Source organism: Ranitomeya variabilis, chromosome 6 (assembly GCF_051348905.1).
Source record: "Ranitomeya variabilis isolate aRanVar5 chromosome 6, aRanVar5.hap1, whole genome shotgun sequence".
Taxonomy (NCBI): Eukaryota; Metazoa; Chordata; class Amphibia; order Anura; family Dendrobatidae; genus Ranitomeya; species Ranitomeya variabilis.
In genome coordinates, this window is record NC_135237.1 from 158,273,559 (window position 1) to 158,300,011 (window position 26,453).

At 42.6% G+C, this 26,453-nt stretch overlaps 1 protein-coding gene across 5 annotated transcripts in view; it reads left to right on the top strand.

The window, feature by feature from the left end:
• Positions 1–26,453, top strand: part of COA1 (cytochrome c oxidase assembly factor 1) — a 154,151-nt gene that overhangs the window by 125,130 nt on the left and 2,568 nt on the right. For all 5 annotated transcript variants that reach the window (XM_077269163.1, XM_077269164.1, XM_077269160.1 and 2 more), the window contains 2 exons: positions 22,385–22,483; positions 26,154–26,305. In XM_077269163.1, the coding sequence (XP_077125278.1) occupies positions 22,390–22,483; positions 26,154–26,305 (246 nt within the window). In that variant the 5' untranslated portion in view covers positions 22,385–22,389. The remainder of the gene's footprint in view (positions 1–22,384; positions 22,484–26,153; positions 26,306–26,453) is intronic.

Consider the following 26,453-nt stretch of genomic DNA (forward strand, 5'->3'; position numbering starts at 1 on the left):
AGTTTTGTTCTAGACACAAGAGGGACAGGCAGAGACTCTGTCTCAGTCTCTGTATCCTGTGTGGTTTGTACAGCATAATAAAGTATGTAGTGTATATTAGTGGAGAGTTCACACTATATTCTAATATCCACAGTGGCACACTAAACATCTTGCATGACTATCAACTAGATATGTTACATCTGTTTTAGCCCTTTCTTCCTTTTCTTATCTAAAGGTACCGTTACACTAAGCGACGCTCCAGCGATATAGACAACGATCCGATCTAAACTAGATCGCTGGAGCGTCGCTGTTAGGTCGCTGTAGAGGCGTCAAACACAGCAGCTCCAGAACGATGCAGGAGCGATCCAGTGACGTAACGGCGACTCACTTATCGTTCACGCTCCATGTAAAAACATTGCTGGCGTTGTTGTTTTTGCTGTCAAACATGCCGATACACGCCGATCTAGCGACCAAATAAAGTTCCAGACTTCTAGCTCCGACCAGCGATATAACAGCGGGATCCAGATCGCTGCTGCGTGTCAAACTCAACGAGATCGCTATCCAGGATGCTGCAACGTCACGGATCGTTGTCGTTCTTGTTGGAAAGTTGTTTAGTGTGAAGGTACTTTTACACTGCAAGCAGCCTTCAGAGGTCAAAAATGTTGATAGACCCCCTTTAACCCCTTCGTGCCATGCGCCGTACTAGTACGGCGCTGCTGGCACTGCATTAGTGCCAGCCGCAGTACTAGTACGGCGCCCCGATCACCGCGGTCTCGCGCTGAGCGCCGCGGTGATCGGGTGCAGGTGTCAGCTGTATATGTCAGCTGACACCCCGCAGCAATGCCCACGATCGGCGCTGTCGCCGATCGCGGGCATTTAACCCCTCTGATGCCGCTGTCAATAGTGACAGCGGCATAGAGGGGGATCGCGCAGGGACGGGGGCTCCCTGCGCTCTCCCACCGGAGCAGCGCGATGAGATCGCGCTGCTCCGGTGACCTGGAAGGAGTCCCCGGATCCAAGATGGCCACGGGACTCCTTCCGGGTCATGAGATGACCCTGCTTGCCGGCGTCTGCTGAGAATTCCTCATAGCAGGCGCCGGCAAGCCTCTGCAATGTGCCTGCACATCGGTGATCTGACAGAGTGCTGTGCACACTGTCAGATCACCGATCTGTGATGTCCCCCCCTGGGACAAAGTAAAAAAGTAAAAAAAAAAAATTTTCCACATGTGTAAAAAAAAATAAAAAAAAATTCCTAACTAAAGAAAAAAATATATATATATTCCCATAAATACATTTCTTTATCTAAATAAAAAAAAACCCACACAATAAAAGTACACATATTTAGTATCGCTGCGTCCGTAACGACCCCACCTATAAAACTATATCACTAGTTAACCCCTTCAGTGAACACCGTTAAAAAAAAAAAAACGAGGCAAAAAACAACGCTTTATTCTCATACCGCCAAACAAAAAGTGGAATAACACGCGATCAAAAAGACGGATATAAATAACCATGGTACCGCTGAAAACGTCATCTTGTCCCGCAAAAAAAAAAGCCGCCATACAGCATCATCAGCAGAAAAATAAAAAAGTTATAGCTCTCAGAATAAAGCGATGCAAAAACAATTATTTTTTTATATAAAATAGTTTTTATTGTGTAAAAGCGCCAAAACATAAAAAAATTACATAAATGAGGTATCGCTGTAATCGTACTGACCCGGAGAATAAAACTGCTTTATCCTTTTTACCAAACGCGGAACGGTATAAACGCCCCCCTAAAAGAATTTCAGGAATTGCTGGTTTTTGTTCATTCCGCCTCCCAAAAATCGGAATAAAAAGCGATCAAAAAATGTCATGTACCCGAAAATGGTACCAATAAAAACGTCAACTCGTCCCGCAAAAAACAAGATCTCACATGACTCTGTGGACCAAAATATGGAAAAATTATAGCTCTCAAAATGTGGTGATGCAAAAACTATTTTTTGCAATAAAAAGCGTCTTTTAGTGTGTGATGGCTGCCAACCATAAAAATCCGCCCAAAAAACGCTATATAAGTAAATCAAATCCCCCTTCATCACCCCCTTAGTTAGGGAAAAATAATAAAATTTAAAAAAATATATTTATTTCCATTTTCCCGTTAGGCTACTTTCACACTAGCGTCGGTACGGGGCCGTCGCGCTGCGTCGGCCCGACATACCGACGCATACTGTGCAAGCGCCGCACAACGGGGGCAGCGGATGCTGTTTTTCCACGCATCCGCTGCCCCATTGTGAGGTGCGGGGAGGTGGGGGAGGAGTTCCAGCCGCGCATGCGCGGTCGGAAATGGTGGACCGTCGGCACAAAAAAAGTTACATGTAACGTTTTTTGCTGCCGGCGGTCCGCCACAACACGACGCAACCGTCGCACGACGCTTGCGACGTGTGTCAATACGTCGCTAATGTTAGTCTATGGGGAAAAAACGCATCCTGCAGATGGCTTTGCAGGATGCGTTTTTTCGCCAAAATGACGCATTGCGACGTATGCAAAAAAACGCTAGTGTGAAAGTAGCGCTAGGGTTAGGACTAGGGTTAGGGTTGGGGTTAGGGTTTCAGTTAGAATTGGGGAGTTTTCACTGTTTAGGCACATCAGGGGCTCTCCAAACGCGACATGGCGTCCGATCTCAACGCGTTTGTTTGCGTTAAAAACGCATGCGTTTTTATAGAAAAAAAACAGAACACACACTGAAAAGTCACCCACCACCAAGGTGATAAAGGGATCCTAACCCTACCCCTAAACTCATCCCTATCCGTTTAATGAACATTTTCTGACAGTCATAGTGCCACGTATTTCAATTCCACGTATTTCAGTGCCACGTATTTCAGTGCCACGATATTTCAGTGCCACGTATTTCAGTGCCACGTCTTTCAGTGCCACGATATTTCAGTGCCACGATATTTCAGTGCCACGTATTTAAGTGCCACGATATTTCAGTGAAATACGTGGCACTGAAATATCGTGGCATTTACGTGAAACACGTGGCGCTTAAATACGTGGCGCTTAAATACGTGGCACTTAAATACGTGGCACTTAAATACGTGGCACTTATATACGTGGCACTTATATACGTGGCACTTAAATACGTGGCCACTGAAATATCGTGGCATTTACGTGAAATACGTGGCACTTATATACGTGGCACTTATATACGTGGCACTTGTATACGTGGCCACTGAAATATCGTGGCACTTCTATACGTATATACGTATATAAACGTATTTCAGTGCCACGTATTTCAGTGCCACGTATTTCAGGTTAGGGGTAGGGTTAGGGTTTTTTGGTTTTTTCTTGTTTTCTTGTGTTTTTCTATAAAAACGCATGCGTTTTACCGCGTTTACATGCGTTTTTTCACACATGCGTTTTTTAAAAAAACGCATGCAGATAAAAACGCAAGTGTGAAACCAGCCTTACCCTTGGGAAAATAAAAACATGGGGGCTAAAATATAGTTTTCGTGGAAAAAAATATATTTTTTATTTTCGCGGCTCTGCGTTATAAACTGTAGTGAAGCATTTGGGGGTTCAAAGTTCTCACAACACATCTAGATAAGTTCCGTGGGGGGTCTAGTTTCCAATATGGGGTCACTTGTGGGGGGTTTCTACTGTTTAGGTACATCAGGGGCTCTGCAAATGCAACATGACACCTGCAGACCAATCCATCTAAGTCTGCATTTCAAACGGCGCTCCTTCCCTTCCGAGCTCTGCCGTGCGCCCAAACAGTGGTTCCCCCCCATATATGGGGTATCAGCGTACTCAGGACAAATTGGACAACAACTTTTGTTGTCCAATTTCTCCTGTTACCCTTGGGAAAATAAAAATGTGGGGGCTAAAATATAATTTTCGTGGAAAAAAAAATATTTTTTATTTTCACGGCTCTGCGTGATAAACTGTAGTGAAACACTTGTTGGTTCAAAGTTCTCACAACACATCTAGATAAGTTCCGTGGGGGGTCTAGTTTCCAATATGGGGTCACTTGTGGGGGGTTTCTACTGTTTAGGTACATCAGGGGCTCTGCAAATGCAACATGACACCTGCAGACCAATCCATCTACAGTGGGGCAAAAAAGTATTTAGTCAGTCAGCAATAGTGCAAGTTCCACCACTTAAAAAGATGAGAGGCGTCTGTAATTTACATCATAGGTAGACCTCAACTATGGGAGACAAACTGAGAAAAAAAAATCCAGAAAATCATATTGTCTGTTTTTTTATCATTTTATTTGCATATTATGGTGGAAAATAAGTATTTGGTCAGAAACAAAATTTCATCTCAATACTTTGTAATATATCCTTTGTTGGCAATGACAGAGGTCAAACGTTTTCTGTAAGTCTTCACAAGGTTGCCACACACTGTTGTTGGTATGTTGGCCCATTCCTCCATGCAGATCTCCTCTAGAGCAGTGATGTTTTTGGCTTTTCGCTTGGCAACACGGACTTTCAACTCCCTCCAAAGGTTTTCTATAGGGTTGAGATCTGGAGACTGGCTAGGCCACTCCAGGACCTTGAAATGCTTCTTACGAAGCCACTCCTTCGTTGCCCTGGCGGTGTGCTTTGGATCATTGTCATGTTGAAAGACCCAGCCACGTTTCATCTTCAATGCCCTTGCTGATGGAAGGAGGTTTGCACTCAAAATCTCACGATACATGGCCCCATTCATTCTTTCATGTACCCGGATCAGTCGTCCTGGCCCCTTTGCAGAGAAACAGCCCCAAAGCATGATGTTTCCACCACCATGCTTTACAGTAGGTATGGTGTTTGATGGATGCAACTCAGTATTCTTTTTCCTCCAAACATGACAAGTTGTGTTTCTACCAAACAGTTCCAGTTTGGTTTCATCAGACCATAGGACATTCTCCCAAAACTTCTCTGGATCATCCAAATGCTCTCTAGCAAACTTCAGACGGGCCTGGACATGTACTGGCTTAAGCAGTGGGACACGTCTGGCACTGCAGGATCTGAGTCCATGGTGGCGTAGTGTGTTACTTATGGTAGGCCTTGTTACATTGGTCCCAGCTCTCTGCAGTTCATTCACTAGGTCCCCCCGCGTGGTTCTGGGATTTTTGCTCACCGTTCTTGTGATCATTCTGACCCCACGGGGTGGGATTTCGCGTGGAGCCCCAGATCGAGGGAGATTATCAGTGGTCTTGAATGTCTTCCATTTTTCTAATTATTGCTCCCACTGTTGATTTCTTCACTCCAAGCTGGTTGGCTATTGCAGATTCAGTCTTCCCAGCCTGGTGCAGGGCTACAATTTTGTTTCTGGTGTCCTTTGACAGCTCTTTGGTCTTCACCATAGTGGAGTTTGGAGTCAGACTGTTTGAGGGTGTGCACAGGTGTCTTTTTATACTGATAACAAGTTTAAACAGGTGCCATTACTACAGGTAATGAGTGGAGGAAAGAGGAGACTCTTAAAGAAGAAGTTACAGGTCTGTGAGAGCCAGAAATCTTGATTGTTTGTTTCTGACCAAATACTTATTTTCCACCATAATATGCAAATAAAATGATAAAAAAACAGACAATGTGATTTTCTGGATTTTTATTTCTCAGTTTGTCTCCCATAGTTGAGGTCTACCTATGATGTAAATTACAGACGCCTCTCATCTTTTTAAGTGGTGGAACTTGCACTATTGCTGAATGACTAAATACTTTTTTGCCCCACTGTAAGTCTGCATTTCAAACGGCGCTCCTTCCCTTCCGAGCTCTGCCGTGCGCCCAAACAGTGGTTCCCCCCAATGTATGGGGTATCAGCGTACTCAGGACAAATTGGACAATAACTTTTGTTGTCCAATTTCTCCAGTTACCCTTGGGGGAAAAAAAATTGCGGGCTAAAACATCATTTTGTGGAAAGAAAAAATTATTTTTTAATTTTCACAGCGCTACATTCTAAACTTTAGTGAAACAACTGGGGGTTAAAAGTGCTCACCACACATCTAAATAAGTTCCTTAGGGGGTCTTCTTTCCAAAATGGTGTCACTTGTGGGGGTTTCCACTGTTTAGGCACGTCAGGGGCTCTCCAAACACGACATGGGTTCCGATCTCAATTCCAGCCAATTTTGCATTGAAAAGTCAAATGGCGCTCCTTCCCTTCCGAGCTCTGCCATGCGCCCAAACAGTGGTTTATCCCCATATATGAAGTATCAGCGTACTCAGGACAAATTGCACAACAACTTTTGGGGTCCAATTTATCCTGCTACCCTTGGGAAAATAAAAAATTTGGGGCAAAAAGATCATTTTTTGTGAAAATTAATATTATTTTTTTTTTACGGCTCTACATTATAAACTTCTCTGAAGCACTTGGAGGTTCAAAGTGCTCACCACACATCTAGATTAGTTCCTTAGAGGGTCTACTTTCCAAAATGGTGTCACTTGTGGGGGTTTCCACTGTTTAGGCACATCAGGGGCTCTCCAAACACGACATGGGTTCCTATCTCAATTCCAGCCAATTTTGCATTGAAAAGTCAAATGGCGCTCCTTCCCTTCCGAGCTCTGCCATGTGCCCAATCAATGGTTTACCCCAACATGTGGGGTATCGGCGTACTCAGGACAAATTGTACAACAACTTTTTTGGTCCAATTTCTCCTGTTACCCTTGGTAAAATAAAACAAATTGGATCTGAAGTAAAAATTTTGTGAACAAAAAGTTAAATGTTCAATTTTTTTTAAACATTCCAAAAATTCCTGTGAAGCACCTGAAGGGTTAATAAACTTTTTGAATGTGGTTTTGAGTACCTTGAGGGGTGCAGTTTTTAGAATGGTGTCACTTTTGGGCATTTTCTGTCATATAGACCCCTCAAAGTCACTTCAAGTGTGAGGTGGTCCGTAAAAAAAATGGTTTTGCAAATTTTGTTGCAAAAATGAGAAATCGCTGGTCAACTTTTAACCCTTATAACTCCCTAACAAAAAAAAATTATGTTTCCAAAATTGTGCTGATGTAAAGCAGACATGTGGGAAATGTTGTTTATTAACTATATTATGTGATATAACTCTCTAATTTAAGGGCATAAAAACGAAAAATTTGAAAATTGCTAAATTTTCATAATTTTTGACAAATTTCTGTTTTTTTTCACAAATAAATGCAAGTCATATTGAAGAAGTTTTACCACTATCATAAAGTACAATATGTCACGAGAAAGCAATCTCAGAATCACCAGGATCCGTTGAAGAGTTTCAGAGTTATGACCTCATAAAGTGACAGTGGTCAGAATTGTAAAAATTGGCCGTGTCACTTAGGTGAAAACAGGCTTTGGGGTGAAGGGGTTAAAAAAGACATTTCACCAACTTATTTTATCTTTCAATGGACATACAATATAATAAGTTGCTGCAGAGCAGATTAAATTTTTTTTTTGTTTTTTTTTTATTTCGCCTAACTATTGCAGACATAATAGTGATCAAAGTATTTGGCATCTAAACAGTTAACTTTTTAATTCCAAGTGGGCATTACCAGATAGATTTCACTGAAGGCATGTACTTCCTCTGTCTGACTCGGACCAGTCATATGAAGGCTGAAACACACTGGGTAAAAGAAGGACAGGCATTTAGCTTAGATCAGACTCCGTGTGAGATAGGTATCACTTCAGAGTGATGACATGTGCTGAGCACTGCAAACCTGAGTGTGATTAAGTAATTGACAGCTTTCAGCTTTTATTTCCAGCAATTAGTGAATTAGTGTGTGGGGGAAGTGCAGTACTGCAGAAGTTGAGTTTCATGACAGAAACTTCTAGTAGCTCTACTCTCAAATTCAAACTCGTGACCTTTATTGGCAGGATCAAATAAACATGAGCATTGCCATAGCAAGTGTAGTGGTGACAACCGTTCTGTACTGCTCCTCCCACACACTGAACGCTGAATATGAAAGCTGCTAATCACACTCATGTCTGCTGTGCTCTGCACATGTAACCTCTCTGCAGTGAGAACGGACTGTGTCATTATGTCTTACACATAGCTTACAAATGAGGATGCATGCTTATGATTCACAGAACTATGAGAAGGGAGATACTACAAGTTGTTGTAATGAGACTCAACTGTGCAGTACTGCCCCTCCCCCACACTGTGTGCTGGACGCGAGACCTGAAAGCTTTTAGTTAATCACACTGCCATACTGTAACTGTAGAAAGGACATGGATAGTGCATCCAAAAATCATACACTGATCTAATGCAGCCAGGCGAAAATGACAAAACTGAGCAAGAGAATCTTAGGTTAACATTCTGATCAGACTGTATGAAGCCTACTGCCACATCATGGCGAACATCTCAGTGGGTCTCTTACCTAAAAGGTGTGACGCCATGTGCTGAAAACTGCTGCAGTGTGAGCGCACCATGAGGTGAAGTGACCCACTGCACCTATGCTGCAGGTAAAGCCCCCATAACTCCAGGCCACACCATCCCACAGGCACAGCAGCAATGGCCACCACACAGCACCAACACCAAGTGAATAGATCTAAAAAAACTCACCTTCCACAAGCTCTCAGACTGTGAGCTGAGAGCAAAAATAGGGAGAATCCCTATTGTAGTCTCCTGTTAAATGTTAGACTGTGTCATGACCGGACATTCTCCTTCAGGATTTTTTGGTAGACAGCAGAATTCATGGTTCCATTTACTACAGCAAGCCTTCCATGTGCTAAAACAGCCCCAGACCATCACACTACCGCCACCATATTTTACTGTCGGTATGATGTTCCTTTTCTGAAATGCTGTTACTTCTATGCAGATGTATTGGGGCATACACCTTCGAAAAAGTTCAACTTTTGCCTTGTCAGTCCAGAGAGTCAAGATGTTTTCTGGCAAATCTGAGACAAGCCTTTATGGTCTTATTGCTCAGCAGTGGTTTTCAGCTTGGAAGGCTGCCATGCAGGCCTTTTTTGCCCAGTCTCTTCCGTATGGTGGAGTCATGAACACTGACCTTAACTGAGGCAAGTGAGGCCTGCAGTTCTTTTGATGTTGTTATGCAGTCTTTTGTGACCTCTTGGATGAGTTGTCACTGTTCGATGGTTTCGCCATTTGTGCATAATGGCTTTCACTGTGGATCGCTGGAAGTCCCAAAGCTTGAGAAGCGGCATTATAACCTTTTCTTGACTGATAGCTCTCAATTGCTTTGTTTCTCATTAGTTCCAAAATTTCTTTGAATCGTAGCATGATGTTTTGCTTTTGAGCATTTTTTTGGTGTACTTCCTTTGTCAGGTGGGTCCTATCTAAGTGATTTCTTGATTGATAACAGTCGTGGCAGTAATCAGGCCTGCATGTGGTTAGGGAATTTGACTCGGCTTCCCAAGATGTGATAGGCCACAGGCCATTTTTGTTTTAAGGGGGGGGGGGTGAATGTGCACTCACTTTTCCACACAGGGTCCTGTAGGATTCGATTTCTTTTTCCCTTAAAGGGAACCTGTCAGCAGGATTGTGCACAGTAATCTACAGACAGTGTCAGGTTGGTGCCGTTGAGTAAAATGATACCTTGGTTGATGAAATCTGTCCTGTGGTTGGTGTTTAATTTTTATTTTCAGTTTTGTCTTAATTATATGCTCGTGCTCCGGCGCAGCCTGTGGGGGGTCTTTATGTGATGCTCTTATTAGGTATTCATAATGATGACTGCTGACAGGTCACTGATCTCTCAGTGACCTGCCCCATAGTGTGCATAATGAATACTTGTACATACTGAAGAAAAAAATATTTTTCTGCAGGCAGGTGCCAGCCATGGCATCTGTGCTGCAGCATAATCACATGTTTAGTGTCCTAGTAATCACTGTTCTTGATGTTATTGAGCAAGTACAAAAAAAACAATTTGAAAATAATGCCCGCTGCGCCTGTGCAGTAGCAGCTATCTGTGTGTATAGAGATCCGATAGCTGCTATTGCGCATACGCCACTGCCGCCATCTTGCTGGAGAACAAAAAAAATTCCTCCTCCAAGATGGCGCCGCCCACACCTGCACAATAGCAGCTATCGTATTTCTATACATACATCAATAGCTGATACTGTGCAGGCGCGGTTGGGTGCCAATTTCAAATTGATTTTTTTTGTACTTGCTCAATGACATCTAGAATAGCTATTACTAGGACACTAAACGTGATTATGCTGCAGTGCACCTTCCTGCAGAAGGTTTTTTTTCTTCAGTATGTACAGGTATTCATTATGCAAACTAGGGGGCAGGTCAATGAGGGATCTGTCAGCAGTCTGCATTATGAATATCTGATCAGAGCACAACATAAAAACCTCCCCACAGGCCGCCCCGGAGCACGAGCATCTCATTAACTCAAAACTGGAAATAAAGATTAAACAACAACCACAGGACAGATTTCACCAACAAAGGTATCATTGTAATCAGAACGGCGCCAACGTGCCACTGTCTGTAGGTTACTGTGCACAATCTGCTGACAGGTTACCTTTAATATTGAAGACCTTCATTTAAAAACTGCACTTTGTATTTAGTTGTGTTATCTTTGTCTAAATTTATTTGGTGATCTGAAACATTTCAGTTTGACAGACATGCAAAAGAATAGGAATTCAGGAAGGGGGCAAACACGTTTTCACACAACTGTATATGGGCTACTCTGCAGCCACTGTTTTATTGTGTGTTCAGCACAACGTGAAAAATTTGATGGAAGGTCCCTTTTATTTACATAGAACCTGAAAACTCCTTTAAAAAGTATTCACATGGCTGCCCCTGTGCTCTTACTCAAAATTCCATGTGCTTTGTTATTACATTTGCTCCTGTACCCACTTGTAACAACTAGCTACAGTCGTTTATTGCTTAAAGGCATTAAGCTTCACAAATGGCCGTTCACATGATCTCAGGCTCAAATAGATAATGTTTGTTTTTGAATGTACTTCTACGCAGGAAGCTTCTGCGTATAAGTATGCTGTAATTTAGTAATGGGGCATGTGGCGTGGAGTTCTTTCCAAGCCCAAAATATACTACACTGTGATCTTACTCATATAATCACGATTATGGCAAGCAAGGAGTCTGTGTCATATGGGGCTTATTCCATTAAATTCAGTTTCCTTCTCAGATAGATACTAGATAGATAGATAGATAGATATGGGGTAGATACGGTTGTGCTCAAAAGTTTACATACCTCAGCAGAATTTTTGCTTTCTTGGCATTTTTTTTCAGAGAATATGAATGATAACACCAAAATGTATTCTCCACTCATGGTTAGTGGTTGGGTGAAGCCATTTATTGTCAAACTACTGTTCTTCTCTTTTTAAATCATAATGACAACCCAAAACATCCAAATGACCCTGATCAAAAGTTCACACACCCTGGTGATTTTGGCCTGATAACATGCACAGAAGTTGACACAAATGGGTTTTACTGGCTACTAAAGATAACATGCTCACCTGTGACTTGTTTGCTTGTAGTCAGTGTGTGTGCATGAAAGCTGAGTGAGTTTCTGGGATCCAGACAGACTCTTGCATATTTCATCTTGCCACTGACGTTACTGTATTGTGAGTCATGGAGAAAGCAAAAGAATTGTCAACAGATCTACGGGAAAAGGTAGTTGAACTGTATAAAACAGGGAAGGGAAACAAAAAGATATCCAAGGAATTGATAATGCCAGTCAGCAGCATTCAGACTGTGATATAACAAATGGAAAATCAGGAGCTCTATAAAAACAAAACGACGGTCAGGTAGACTAATAAAAATTTTGTCGGCAACTGCCAGGAAAATTGTTCGGGATGCAAAGAAAAATCCACAAATAACATCAGCTTAAATACTGGACTCTCTGAAAGCTAGCGGGGTGGCTGTTTCAAGATGCAAAATAAGGAAGCACTTGAAGAAAAATGGGCAGCATGGTCAAGTCACCAGAAGAAAGCCATTACTGCGCAAATGCCACAAAGTATCTCACCTTCAATATGCAAAACAGCACAGACAAGCCTCAAAACTTCTGGAACAAGGTAATTTGGAGTGATGAGACCAAAATTGAACTTTTTGGCCACAACCATAAACGTTACATTTGGAGAGAGGTCAACAAGGCCTATGATGAAAGGAACACCATTTATACTGTAAAGCACAAGGCAACTTGGTCAAAGTTGAAGGAAAGATGAATGCAGCACGTTATCAGCGAATACTGGAGGCAAATTTGCAATCTTCAGCCCGGAAGCTGCACATGGGACGTACATGGACACTCCAAAACATGACAACGATCCAAAACACAAGGCCAAGTCGACCTGTCATTGGCTACAGCAGGTCAAAGTGAAGGATCTGGAGTGGCCCTCTCAGTCTCCTGACCTCAATATTATTGAGCCACAATATATATACCAACACAAAGTAGCAAGTATTTGTGAAGTGTAGTAAATGATACATGGATTTGTAAATATTTTAAAATTATAAATTTGAAAACTGTAATCTGTTTGTATTCAGCCCCCTGTAGTCTGGTACCTCTGAATAAAATCCGGAGAGACCAATTGCTTCAAGAAGTCACATAACTAATAAAATTGTTTTAAAAAAATCATACGGTAACACCAGCATCTAACAATCTATGATTTATTTGTGTCAATATTTATAGACAATAGTTTAGACTCATCATTGCCTTTCTGCTTGTTTTGTCTAGTTTTGTGTGTTTTTGCTCCTTTTTTTGTTTGCACTCTATTCATCTTTGTATTTGGTCCTTTTTTGAAGCCTATTTTATATGTGCTAGCTTTTTGTTTTGGTGTTTGCTTTCTTGGTTGAGTTTAGCGAAACCAGATGTTGTCGCCTGATTCATCAATTGCAACATTTTGCAGCTCCAATCCAGTTATGACCAGTGTGCACCATTTTGATTAATTTGGTGCAATAAATGTCAGCACATGGCAAAAAAAAGTGACTTAAAAAAAAGTAAATGATGAATCGTGGTCCATGTGTCAGTCCACACGAGGACCATTCTCACGATAACATTGCATCCTTAGAAGATCGCAGTCTTGGATTCCTTCTGCCCAGTGTTTGTTACTTCCATCAGATTCTCACTGATTCTGTTCCCCATGTATTTATTGGGACTTTCATATAACTTGTGATCACATATGGTCCTTAGTAGAAATGTCCAACGTTCTACGTGTTTATGCAGTCATGGCTATTTTACATTATTTGCAGCATTTATTATACCATAGGTTGAAGAAATATCTCCCATCTTACAAGAGTGATAACATTTTTGACATTGCAATAGTGGCTTCCTGTAGTTAGTGATTGATGGAGCTGTAGACTCCACCCTGATGACTGTGCATTGTAATGTTTCTGTAACCCATTGGGTAAAATGCTAAAAAAAACGATGTCAATGCAGATAGAAAGAAGGTATCAACACAAAGTTGAAACTGCCGGCTGGATGTTGATAAACTTGTATGGTTGGCCCACCCTCTTGTGTGCTGACTTTTTCAGGTTAATTAAACATGACTAATCCTAATTAGTTTCTTGTAGTGATCTATAACAGTCTCATCTGAATGTATATCTTATCCAGTAATTGCACTGGAAGTTCCGTGGTTTCGGTGTAGGATAGACAAACGCTGTGGAAACATATTATAGAGGATGGTATATGTACTATGGCTGCTATGGCACAAACAGGAGGCAAGGGAGAACAATCCCAAATCTTCTAGGCTAATAGGGAAGCCATCTTTCCAATTGTATAATCACTAATCCCCTTCTGAATTCTGGAGAGGTTATGTTTTCTGTTTCATTTGCTTATTGTTTAGCTTCCCAAATTCCCTAGGTTTTTGTGGAAAGGGGTTCAGATCAGTAACGAAGAGCTGTGCAATGCCAAATGTTTTGTTTTTGGGCCCCAAAGATACTGGGACAGTTAGGGGACAAGTTGTGACTTCAACCCCTTCTAAATTCTATTCCAGTGCTACTATACACATGCACGATCGTGGTGAAACATGCATGCTTATTGCCATAGGACAGAGTAAGCCTCTGGGGCAGGCCATCTATAAAGTCGCCATGTTTGTGTCATCAGGTAAAGAATGCGTAGTGTGCAAAATAGTGGAAAAAATAAGAAGTCCATCCGTAGAATACTCTACAACTTTATCTGTGAATGACAAACCAGGGTATTAAACGGTTCAAAGTACACGCTCTCTCTTTTTTACACTTTTGGTCATTTGCGCTCCTATAGTTATTATCCCAAGTTCTGATGCTGGCATGTTATTGTTTTTTTGGCATCTTTGCTTTCAACATGGTAACAGTAGTTCACTGATGACTAAGGTCTCATTCAGATCTCCGATTTTCTCATGATTGAGAAAAACAGACAGGTTACTTTCAGCAGACTGTGGTCTGAGTATTATCAGTTTTTCTAGTATGTGTGGGAAAAAAAGAACAAGTTTCTCCACCTTTTCATTTTTGACAGTCTGTGAAAATCAAACCGCACTCTGATGTCATCTAAGTGAGATACGATTTTTTTCCCGAACCCATTGACTTTTGATTTTGATCCATGATTTTTTTGCAGACCTCTTGTCATGTGTCGGGTTTCGAACCCTTGAGAAGTGTTTTTTGGTAATCTTCTCTATCAGCTAATCTGCAGGTTTAATAGCATTATTATGCTGCCTGGTGCCTGCACGCAGCTGAATGCAGTGGGGAGAAAATGAACTTTATTCTCCCCGCCAGCATTCAGTTTCAGTCATGGGGGTGGTGCCGATTTGGTCACCGCTCTGAGTCTACAGAGCGGCCATTGTAACCGCGCCACCGACGCTGGCTCTACTTTGAGGCCGGCTGCCAGTCAGGGTCGGGGACTCGGTTACAACAGCCGCTCTGTACACTACGAGCAATGGCTGAATCGGCGCCGTTTCCGCTTTCATGCATTCCGTTATCTCCGGCCCAACACTCTTCCTCCAGCCTCATCCTTGTCTACTAATGCTGGATGTATCCTTCTGACTCCAGCCACACTGAGCAGGCACAGTGCACAGGCACATGTCTATACCGGCTTCAGACAGCAGGACGCATCCAGCATTATATCATAGATTTATATGTATGTCTACTGATCCGGTGCATGAATACCCTTAGAATGAAAACAGTGACATACAAGGATTGTGCATAGTAGCCTACAGACAGTGTCAGGTTGGAGTCGTTATACTGATTACAATGATACCTTGTTTGATGAAATTCATCTTGTGATTGTTGTTTAATCTATATTTTCAGTTTTAAGTCAATGATATGCTCGTGCTGCGGGGCGGCCTGTGGGGGTCTTCATATGGTGCTCTGATTAGGTATTCATAATGCAGACTGCCGATAGGTCACTGGTGCCTTAGTATCCTGCCCCCTATTTTACATACTGTATATAATATGTTTTGGGGAAAAAACACACATTCAGCAGGCAGGTGGCGGCCGTGCAGCATGATCATATCTATAATGTGCTTTTAATTATTTTATTTGCTGATAACTTTATTCAGAGAAAAACAAATTCTCTCAAAATGGCGCCTGCGTAGTAGCATCTATCGGCGATCCAATAGATGCTACAGTGCAGGCACCGCTGACGCCACTTCGCTAGAGGAAAAAAATTGTCTCCACGAAGATGGCGCTGGCGGCGCCTGCGCTGTAGCATCTATCGGATCGAATGGGGTATGAATACTTTTTCAAGGCACTGTATATATACAGTATATGTGTGTGTGTGTGTGTGTGTATCTATATATATAGATAGATAGATTCAGTTGTGGCCAAAAGTATTGACACCCCTGCAATTCTGTCAGATAATACTCAGTTTCTTACTGAAAATGATTGCAAACACAAATTCTTTGGTATTGTTATCTTTATTTAATTTGTCTTAAATGAAAAAACACAAAAAGAATTGTCCTAAAGCCAAATTGGTCATAATTCCACACCAAACATAAAAAAGGGGGTGGACAAAAGTATTGGCACTGTTCAAAAAATCATGTGATGCTTCTCTAATTTGGGTAATTAACAGCACCTGTAACTTACCTGTGGCACCTAACAGGTGTTGGCAATAACTAAACCACACTTGCAGCCAGTTGACATGGATTAAAGTTGACTCAACCTCTGTCCTGTGTCCATGTGTGGACCACATTGAGCATGGACAAATGAAAGAAGACCAAAGAACTGTCTGAGGACTTGAGAAACCAAATTGTGAGGAAGCATGAGCAATCTCAAGGCTACAAGTCCGTCTCCAAAGACTTGAATGTTCCTGTGTCTACCGTGCGCAGTGTCCTCAAGAAGTTTAAAGCCCATGGCACTGTGGCTAACCTCCCTAGATGTGGACGGAAAGGAAAAATTGACAAGAGATTTCAAAGCAAGATTGTGCGGATGTTGGATAAAGAACCTCGACTAACATCCAAACAAGTTCAAGCTGCCCTGCAGTCTGAGGGTACAGCAGTGTTAACCCGTACTATCCGTCGGCGTCTGAATGAAAAGGGACTGTATGGTAGGAGACCCAGGAAGACCCCACTTCTTACCCCGAGACCTAAAAATGCCAGGCTGGAGTTTGCCAAAACTTACCTGAAAAAGCCTAAAACATTTTGGAAGAATGTTCTCTGGTCAGATGAGATAAAAGTAGAGCTTTTTGGGCAAAGGCATCAACATGGAGTTTACAGGAGATAAAAAGAGGCATTCAAAGAAAATGCAATCCCTACAGTCAAACATGGCGGAGGTTCCCTGATGTTTTGGGGTTGCTTTGCTGCCTCTGGCACTGGACTGCTTGACTGTGTGCATGGCATTATGAAGTCTGAAGACTACCAACAAATTTTGCAGCATAATGTAGGGCCCAGTGTGAGAAAGCTGGGTCTCCCTCAGAGGTCATGGGTCTTTCAGCAGGACAATGACCCAAAACACACTTCAAAAAGCACTAGAAAATGGTTTGAGAGAAAGCACTGGAGACTTCTAAGGTGGCCAGCAATGAGTCCAGACCTGAATCCCATAGAACACCTGTGGAGAGATCTAAAAATGGCAGTTTGGAGAAGGCACCCTTCAAATATCAGGGACCTGGAGCAGTTTGCCAAAGAAGAATAGTCTAAACTTCCAGCAGAGCATTCTAAGAAACTCATTGATGGTTACCGGAAGCGGTTGGTCGCAGTTATTTTGGCTAAAGGTTGTGCAACCAAGTATTAGGCTGAGAGTGCCAATACTTTTGTCTGGCCCATTTTTGGAGTTTTGTGTGAAATGATCAATGTTTTGCTTTTTGCTTCATTCTCTTTTGTGTTTTTTCATTTGAGACAAATTAAATGAAGATAATAATACCAAATAATTTGTGTTTGCAATCATTTTCAGGAAGAAACTGAGTTTTATCTGACAGAATTGCAGGGGTGTCAATACTTTTGGCCACAACTGTAGATAGATATACACTGCTCAAAAAAATAAAGGGAACACTTAAACAACAAAATATAACTCCAAGTAAATCAAACTTCTGTGAAATCAAACTGCCCACTTAGGAAGCAACACTGATTGACAATCAATTTCACATGCTGTTGTGCAAATGGAATAGACAACAGATGGAAATTATTGGCAATTATCAAGACACACTCAATAAAGGAGTGGTTCTGCAGGTGGGGATCACAGACCACTTCTCAGTACCAATGCTTTCTGGCTGATGTTTTAGTCACTTTTCAATGTTGGTTGTGCTTTCACACTCGTGATAGCATGAGACGGACTCTACAGCCCACACAAGTGGCTCAGGTAGTGTAGCTCATTCAGGATGGCACATCAATGCGAGCTGTGGCAAGAAGGTTTGCTGTGTCTGTCAGCGTAGTGTCCAGAGGCTGGAGGCGCTACCAGGAGACAGGCCAGTACACCAGGAGACGTGGAGGGGGCCGTAGGAGGGCAACAACCCAGCAGCAGGACCACTACCTCAGCCTTTGTGCAAGGAGGAACAGGAGGAGCACTGCCAGAGCCCTGCAAAATGACCTCCAGCAGGCCACAAGTGTGCATGTGTCTGCACAAATGGTTAGAAACCGACTCCATGAGGATGGTCTGAGTGCCCGACATCCACAGATGGGGGCTGTGCTCACCGCCCAACACCTTTCAGTACGCTTGGCATTTGCCACAGAACACCAGGATTGGCAAATTTGCCACTGGTGCCCTATGCTCTTCACAGATGAAAGCAGGTTCACACTGAGCACATGTGACAGACGTGACAGAGTCTGGAGACGCCGTGGACAGCGATCTGCTGCCTGCGACATCCTTCAGCATGAGCGGTTTGGCAGTGAGTCAGTAATGATGTGGGGTGGCATTTCTTTGGAGGGCCGCACAGCCCTCCATGTGCTCGCCAGAGGTAGCCTGACTGCCATTAGGTACCGAGATGAGATCCTCAGACCCCTTGTGAGACCATATGCTGGTTGGCCCTGGGTTCCTCCTAATGCAGGACAATGCCAGATCTCATGTGGCTGGAGTGTGTTAGCAGTTCCTGCAAGATGAAGGCATTAAAGCTATGGACTGGCCTGCCCATTCCCCAGACTTGAATCTGATTGAACACATCTGGGACATCATGTCTCGTACCATGCACCACAGACTGTCCAGGAGTTGGCGAATGCTTTAGTCCAGATCTGAGAGGAGATCCCTCTGGAGATCATCCGCCACCTCATCAGGAGCATGCCCAGGTGTTGTAGGGAGATCATACACTTTGATTTTAAGCATCATTCCAACTCCAGACCTCCATGGGGTATTAGTTGTGACTTACATTGATCAATTTTAGGTTTTATTGTTCTCAACACATTCCATTATGTAATGAATAAAGATTTACAACTGGAATATTTCATTCAGTGATTTCTAGGATGTGGGATTTTAGTGTTCCCTTTATTTTTTTTGAGCAGTGTACATACCGTATTTAGTGTATGTTCAGGGTGAGTGATTACATTCTGCAATTTATTTTATTGTGTTTACATTTTTTGCTGTTCACGATTATCCCTACAAAGCTAAAGAGTTCCCAAAAGGTCAATGCTTTATCTTTGAGTGCAATTACTGGTGAAGACGTGTAAATTAGTGTAGATTTTGCTAATCCCGTCAAGTGGATTAAAGATTCTGGAACCAACTTGTGTGACATAGAAAATCCTTCAAAGTTTATCTTCCACAGCTTGTGTATGTCACTTCGGCATTGCCACTAGCCATAGATATTTTATAAATACATTATTCTACCTTTTTGAATCCTATATATATAGGATTCACAAAAGTAGAATTATTTATTTATAATACGGCTATGTATAATGCCAGTTATTGTATTATGCCACCCCCACAACATAATTCCAGGAGAAGGACCAGTGTGATGTTTCCATCTGAAGGCCTCTTCATGCTGTTGCCCACTTGGTCTTCAGACCAATCTCCGACTATGATTGTATCAAGACAAAAGAGGGACTCATTACTGAAGAGGATAAACCTTGACTCCAGCCTCCATTGCGGTCTTGGTCTGCACCATTGCAGTGGTATGGAGTCAGTGGAGCACCTGTAGCTGGACTTTGATTCATAGCACAATGTTGTGCAAACGCCCTTTGATGGTTTGTGCAGATTCCGTCCCCCATCCTCTGGAATTCCATACCTCAACACATCCGATTATCCACCACCCTCGGATCCTTCAGACGGAACCTGAAAACCCATCTCTTCAGGAAAGCTTACAGCCTGCACTGACCCCGCTGCCTCCTCGCCACCACCAGAGCTGCTGCACCCCCAACCTTCTGTCTCTTCCCATTATCCCATAGAATGTAAGTCCGCAAGGGCAGGGTCCTCTCCACTCTGTACCAGTCTGTCATCGTAAATTTGTTTACTGTAAACGATATCTATAACTCTGTATGTAACCCCTTTCTTATGTACAGCACCATGGAATTAATGGTTCTATATAAATAAATAATAATAAGGCTACTTTCACACTAGCGTTCTTTTCAATACGTCGCAATGCGTCGTTTAGGGGGAAAAACGCATCCTGCAAAGTTGTCTGCAGGATGCGTTTTTGCCCCATAGAGTAACATTTGCGACGCATTGACACACGTTGCAACCGTCGTGAGACGGTAGCGCCGTGTTGTGGCGGTCCGCCGGGAGCAAAAAACGTTACATGTAACGTTTTTTGCTGCCGACGGTCCGCCTTTTCCACCCCCACCTCCCCGCACCTCACAATGGGGCAGCGGATGCGCTGGAAAATGCATCCACTGCCCCCGTTGTGCGGCGCAGAGAACGCTAGCGTCGGTAACCTCGGCCCGACGCACTGCGACGGGCCGAGCCCGACGCTAGTGTGAAAGAAGCCTAATTCTGTTTGATACTTTAAGTTTGGTATGTAATTTCTAACTTCCCTTTCAATGCAGAATGGCATTGAGGAAGAAACGTAACTTCAGTCCTACTCCTTGGAGTATGGTGTATAGTGGTATAATATACATGAACTGGACCCCTCTAATCTACATTATAGGTGCAATAACAGTTCGATGTTACATTGGAAAAATGGCCAAACCACTGGTTCCATGACCAAATCAAAATGTCCTAGGAGCCATTTTTCAACACAATTTCAAGCCGCATGTTGCAGTTGCTCTTGTGAGCAGCCTGTGTGGTCTAAATGTGCTACCATTGACTGCAGTGTCTCTGGATTTATCTCCCATTAGGCTCATATTGGACATAGTTGGTCAGCAATTGCAAAGAGAGCTGCCAGCAGCGGATGTTGATGATTTGAGTGCCTAAGTGTATTCAGCTTGGCAGAACATTCCTCAGACAACCATTAATAGCCTCATTGATAGCAGCCAAGGCATATCTCTGTGTATATTTCTCCTCGTGGTACTCACACTCGATACTGAATAGTTTTTACATTTTGTTTATATTTTTTCATCATTAGCATATCATTAAAATATCTATATATCCTGTGATTTCCATAATTGCACAACTTTTTATTTTTGTATATGGATTTGAGTGTGTGTATATATACACACACAGTTGGGAAAAAAAAGTATTTAGTCAGCCACCAATTGTGCAAGTTCTCCCACTTAAAAAGATGAGAGAGGCCTGTAATTGACATCATAGGTAGACCACAACTATGAGAGTCAAAATGAGAAAACAAATCCAGAAAATCACCTTGTCTGATTTGGCAAGATTTATTTAGCAAATTATGCTGGAAAATAAGTACCGTATTTGGTCATTAAAAGAAGTCCATCTCAATATTTTGTTATATATCCTTTGTTGGCAATGACAGAGGTAAAACGTTTTCTGTAAGTCTTCACAAGGTTGCCACACACTGTTGGTGGTATGTTGTCCCATTCCTCCATGCAGATCTCCTCTAGAGCAGTGATGTTTTGGGCCTGTCACTGGGCAACACGGACTTTCAACTCCCTCCATAGGTTTTCTATGGGGTTGAGATCTGGAAACTGGCTAGACCACTCCAGGACCTTCATATGCTTCTTACGAAGGCACTCCTTCATTGCGCTGGTGGTGTGCTTGGGATTATTATCATGCTGAAAGACCCATCCATATTTCATCTTCAGTGTCCTTGCTGATGGAAGGAGGTTTGCACTCAAAATCTCACGATACATGGCCCATTCATTCTTTCATGTACACGGATCAGTCGTCCTGGTCCCTTTTTCAAAGAAACAGCTCCAAAGCATGATGTTAGAAAAGATAAAACATCTCAACAGTACATAAGGGTATGTGCACACGTTCAGGTTTTTTCGCGTTTTTTTTTCGCATTTTTTTCGCTATAAAAACTCATTAAAAACTCATTAAAAACGCATGCATTATGCATCCTATCATTTAGAATGCATTCTGCAATTTTTGGGCACATGATGCGTTTTTCCCGCTATTCTATGCATTGGGAAAAAACCGCAAAAAAACACATCAAAAACGCGGTAAAAACGCATGCGGATTTCCGGCAGAAATGTCTGTTTTTTGTCAGGAAAATTTCTGCCAGAAATCCTGACGTGTGCACATAGCCTAAAGAGCCATAAACAATGCAGATTGCTATATACCCCACCCCCCACCTATCACCAACTCACATTGCACATGAGTCCCTGACTCTCATAGTTGTGGTCTACCTATGATGTAAATTACAGGCATCTCTCACCTTTTTAAGTGGGAGAACTTGCACAATTGGCGGCTGACTAAATACCTATTCCCCCACCGTCTGTGTATATATATATGTATATATACTTTTATATATGATAAAAGGATATGAAGCAAATCTATTTTAGTAAATCTATGACTTCTCTTAGCAGGTAAGGTGTTGGCACCCATCCTACATACTAGCTATTGCTGGAACTTTGTATTGTTTGGTATTTAATAACCATAAGTTATAAATGGAAAGACTGTGAAAAGGTTTGTGTAGCTATAAATATAGAATAAGACACAGAGGACTAAAACGCTGTCCTACCTACACACAGGTGTCTTTGTTTTTAGTATTCAAGGTGGAATACTGTGGTCCTTCAACATTTCTGTGAAAATGACAAAGCAAAAACTTTAAGTGGACAGATTGTACACCCAAGACTTCCTGAGAATGACAGAACATCTGTGTTTGTTTCTACAGGAAGGATGCCAGTGCCTTTGCGGAACCTTCAACATATGGCCATTTATTTGGGTGTAGTGTCAGGAGGAGGATGTGCCATGATGTATTATTTGATTCAGAGTAAGTGGACTATGCTGCTTACACAGTATTTGATAGTTCTCTTCCGTTCTTGTATGCTCCAGATTTTTACATTGTCTGCTTATTTGTAGACACATTGATCAATTCAAAGTCTAAATCTTTATTTCCTTTCGGGAAGTTACTGTGTTGTCTACTGCTTGATACATAGTAAAATATAACAGATGGTTATTTTGCTGTTTAATAGCCTATTGTGTCATATTCCTCTGCCCCCCCCCCCCCGCCATTACACCCACCCAAGGTGGTTCCACTTATTGAATACTTGTCATATATTGCATGATTGTCATAGGGAACACCAGTGATCACAACCCATAGTCTTACTGAATAATGCATTTATTACTGTAACATAATATCCAATACACATGTGGGAAAGTATACTGTACCTTTAGGACAGGAATGTCTAACAGTTGATTGTTGCAGGCCTATCAGCGGAAACCCATGGAGATCAGCTGGTTTCACCAGGGAAAGCATCTGCCAGCTGCACATTGCTCCTGCTGCTCCTCTAGTTGTGGAAATGTGGTATCACATGGTGTTTGTTCAACTAGGGCATACGTTCAGGGATTACCCTCATGAGTCCACCCCTTAAAAGTAACTAAACTTTTAAAAACGTTTTGATATGTTATGGCGACCATTGAGTAGTTTTGTGGGTGTCCAGATCCTGATAATCCCACTGAGAGGAAAAGGCAGAAGCTCTCAGCTTATTTTTTACCATCAGCAGCATGGTGTCTTGACTCATAGGCCCTGATTCTTCAAGACTGACATTTTGCACGCAAGTCTTGATCCATGGTGCACAAGTGGTGTTAGATGCACCAAAGACATTAAGAGGCACTTGTCTATTATTATCATTATTATTATAGCGCCATTTATTCCATGGCGCTTTACATGTGAGGAGGGGTATACATAATAAAAACAGGTACAATATTCTTAAACAATACAAGTCACAACTGGTACAGAAGGAGAGAGGACACTGCCCGCGAGAGCTCACAATCTACAAATAAATTAATTCGACACATCTTTCAACTTCCATGTGTCGGCAGAAGAAATGTTCTCTAGTCATAGACTGTAGTACATTTGTGCCTTAATTTACATCACTTTCGAGGCGTCATTTTTGATGAGTTTCTCGGTTTCTTCCTTCCCGTCAACATAAGGGTTTCGGAATTACTGGATTACTACAACTAGAGGAGAGCAAAAAGTGACGTCCTTTCCCTGGTCCAGCATCCACTTTGGTACTCCTTGGCAGCCGAGCAAGGGCAATATGAACTTTCTTGCCCAGTACTTGAATCCTGGAATCCTGAGAACCTCTTGCAATTATTAGACTCCCATGTCATGACGTCGCTTGATGCCTAGGGAGTAGTTTGATGTCACTTTTTCCCATTACTTTTAATGCAGTTAGGCTAGTTTCAGACTTATGACATTCACTGCTCAAGTGAGGACCATAATCTCTTTGCTCTTGCGATTGAGCCAGTTGCACTTGGGATTAGACAAGATCTTTTGGTGAAAGGAATTAATATAAATTCCAGGGTGGACAAGGTGGGATTGTATGCTGATGACCTGGTACTCTTTTTTGATGAAGTAGAGCAATCTCTTCCTAGGGCAATTGACATTATCAATTATTTTGGAGAGTTATCGGGTTTTAAAATTAATTGGAGTAAGTCTGTGGTCATGCCACTAGTGGATAATATAACCGTACCTGGGCTATTTGGCTTACAAGTAGTACAAAAATTTAAGTACCTAGGCATTGTAATGAATCAAAACCCAAGTAAAGACCTTAGGGATAATATATACCCACTGGGCGATATGATGAAGAAAAAGTTTGAGGTATGGTCTAAGCTGCCCCTATCTGTGGCGGGTAGAATTGGCCTCATTAAAATGATAATTCTCCCGAAATGTTTATATATGCTGGAACATACATCAATTAAAGGGAACCTGTCACCCCGTTTTTTCCGTATGAGATAAAAATACTGTTAAATAGGGCCTGAGCTGAGCATTACAATAGTGTATTTTGTGGACCCCGATTCCCGACCTATGCTGCCGAAATACGTTACCAAAGTAGTCGTTTTCGCCTGTCAATCAGGCTGGTCTGGTCAGATGGGCGTGGTGTCTTCCCCCAGATCTTGCTTAGTTTTCCGTTGGTGGCGTAGTGGTGTGCGCATGTCCAAGGTCCCGAATCCACTGCACAGGGGAGTGAAAAGAGCGCGATGTGCACTATTTCATTGGTGATCGGTGGGGGCGGCCATCTTCCTTTGGCCGCGCATGCGCAAAAGCGGCGCTCTGCTGGCCGCGGCTTCAGGAAAATGGCCGCGGGATGCCGCGCGTGCGCAGATGAAGATCGCGGCGGCCATTTTCCTAAAGCAGAGATGCGAACTCTGCTTCAGGAAAATGGCCGCCGCGATCTCCATCTGCGCACGCGCGGCATCCCGCGGCCATTTTCCTGAAGCCGCGGCCAGCAGAGCGCCGCTTCTGCGCACGCGCGGCCAAAGGAAGATGGCCGCCCCCACCGATCACCAATGAAATAGTGCACATCGCGCTCTTTTCACTCCCCTGTGCAGTGGATTCGGGACCTTGGACATGCGCACACCACTACGCCACCAATGGAAAACTAAGCAAGATCTGGGGGAAGACACCACGCCCATCTGACCAGACCAGCCTGATTGACAGGCGAAAACGACTACTTTGGTAACGTATTTCGGCAGCATAGGTGGGGAATCGGGGTCCACAAAATACACTATTGCAATGCACAGCTCAGGCCCTATTTAACAGTATTTTTATCTCATACGGAAAAAACGGGGTGACAGGTTCCCTTTAAGGTCCCTAAGGCCTCTTTCACACTTCCATCTTTCAGCTCCCGTCACAATTCGTAGTTTTTTGAGAATGCAGGATCCTGCAAAAAAATTTGCAGGATCCTGCATTTTCTCATAGACTTGTATTAGCGACGGATTGTGACGGATGTGTGCGTCGCTGCCTGTGGAAAGCAGGAATCCAGCGATGGGTCCCGCCTTTTCAAAGAGAGCATGCGTGGAAAAATTTCCCGTCAGGGAAATTCTCTCGCTCGCTCTCTTTCTCTTTTTACTATTGATACTGCCTTTTTTTCAGCAGAGGCAATTTGCATATTTAAATTCCCAGAGTAGCATTGCACGGCGAATAAGCCTCCTTACCTTGACAAGCCAGCTGGTATGTCACTCTCCATAGGAGAAACGTTACCCCTTAGACCCCAGTCCAGAGCCTCTCACCTAGCCAAATCAGTTCTCATGCTTCGCACTGACGAGGGCCAACAGCCCGAAACACCGTGTCTGCGAATTGAGATACTAATTTGGCTTTTATCCTAAGTCATATTGCACGACTCGTTAAAGGGTTGATTGTGACTTGTAGGATCGCTACTTCCAATAGGTGGCGCTATAGAGTTAAGTTCTCTTTTTTTCAGCAGAGGCAATTTGCATCTTACGTTATAGCGTTTTCCATGTTTTGTGGAATTTTACTTGGTGGTGGCATAGTGTATTATGGAAATTATGTGGTTCAATGTGAAGGATTTTTGAGTTTATGTAAAAACATGCTTTTTATTTACATACATGTGGTTTTTGGCTTGTGTTTTTAGGAAAAAAGACTTTTGCTCCATCTAGATGGAGTAAATGTAATATTATGTTTCTCAAAATTTCAGAATCCTTTGCGCAGAAAGAATATTACTTGGATGCGCTGCAGAAACTTCAGTCCCAGTCTAATGTGTTAGAGATGTTAGGAGCACCACCTCTTAAGGTCCACAATCTTCGGCTTACAGACAAATACAACCATGTTGATAAGACAACAGCCCAGGTAGGTTCTTTATAGGATCTGCTGAGACATCAAAGTGCAGCACGCATTAGATTATGACAATTTGTGCCGGGTCAAGTTAGAAGAAATGAATGGCACTCACCGAAAATAGATATTCTTCTTACCGGTAGAAATCCACGAAAAAAGTGGA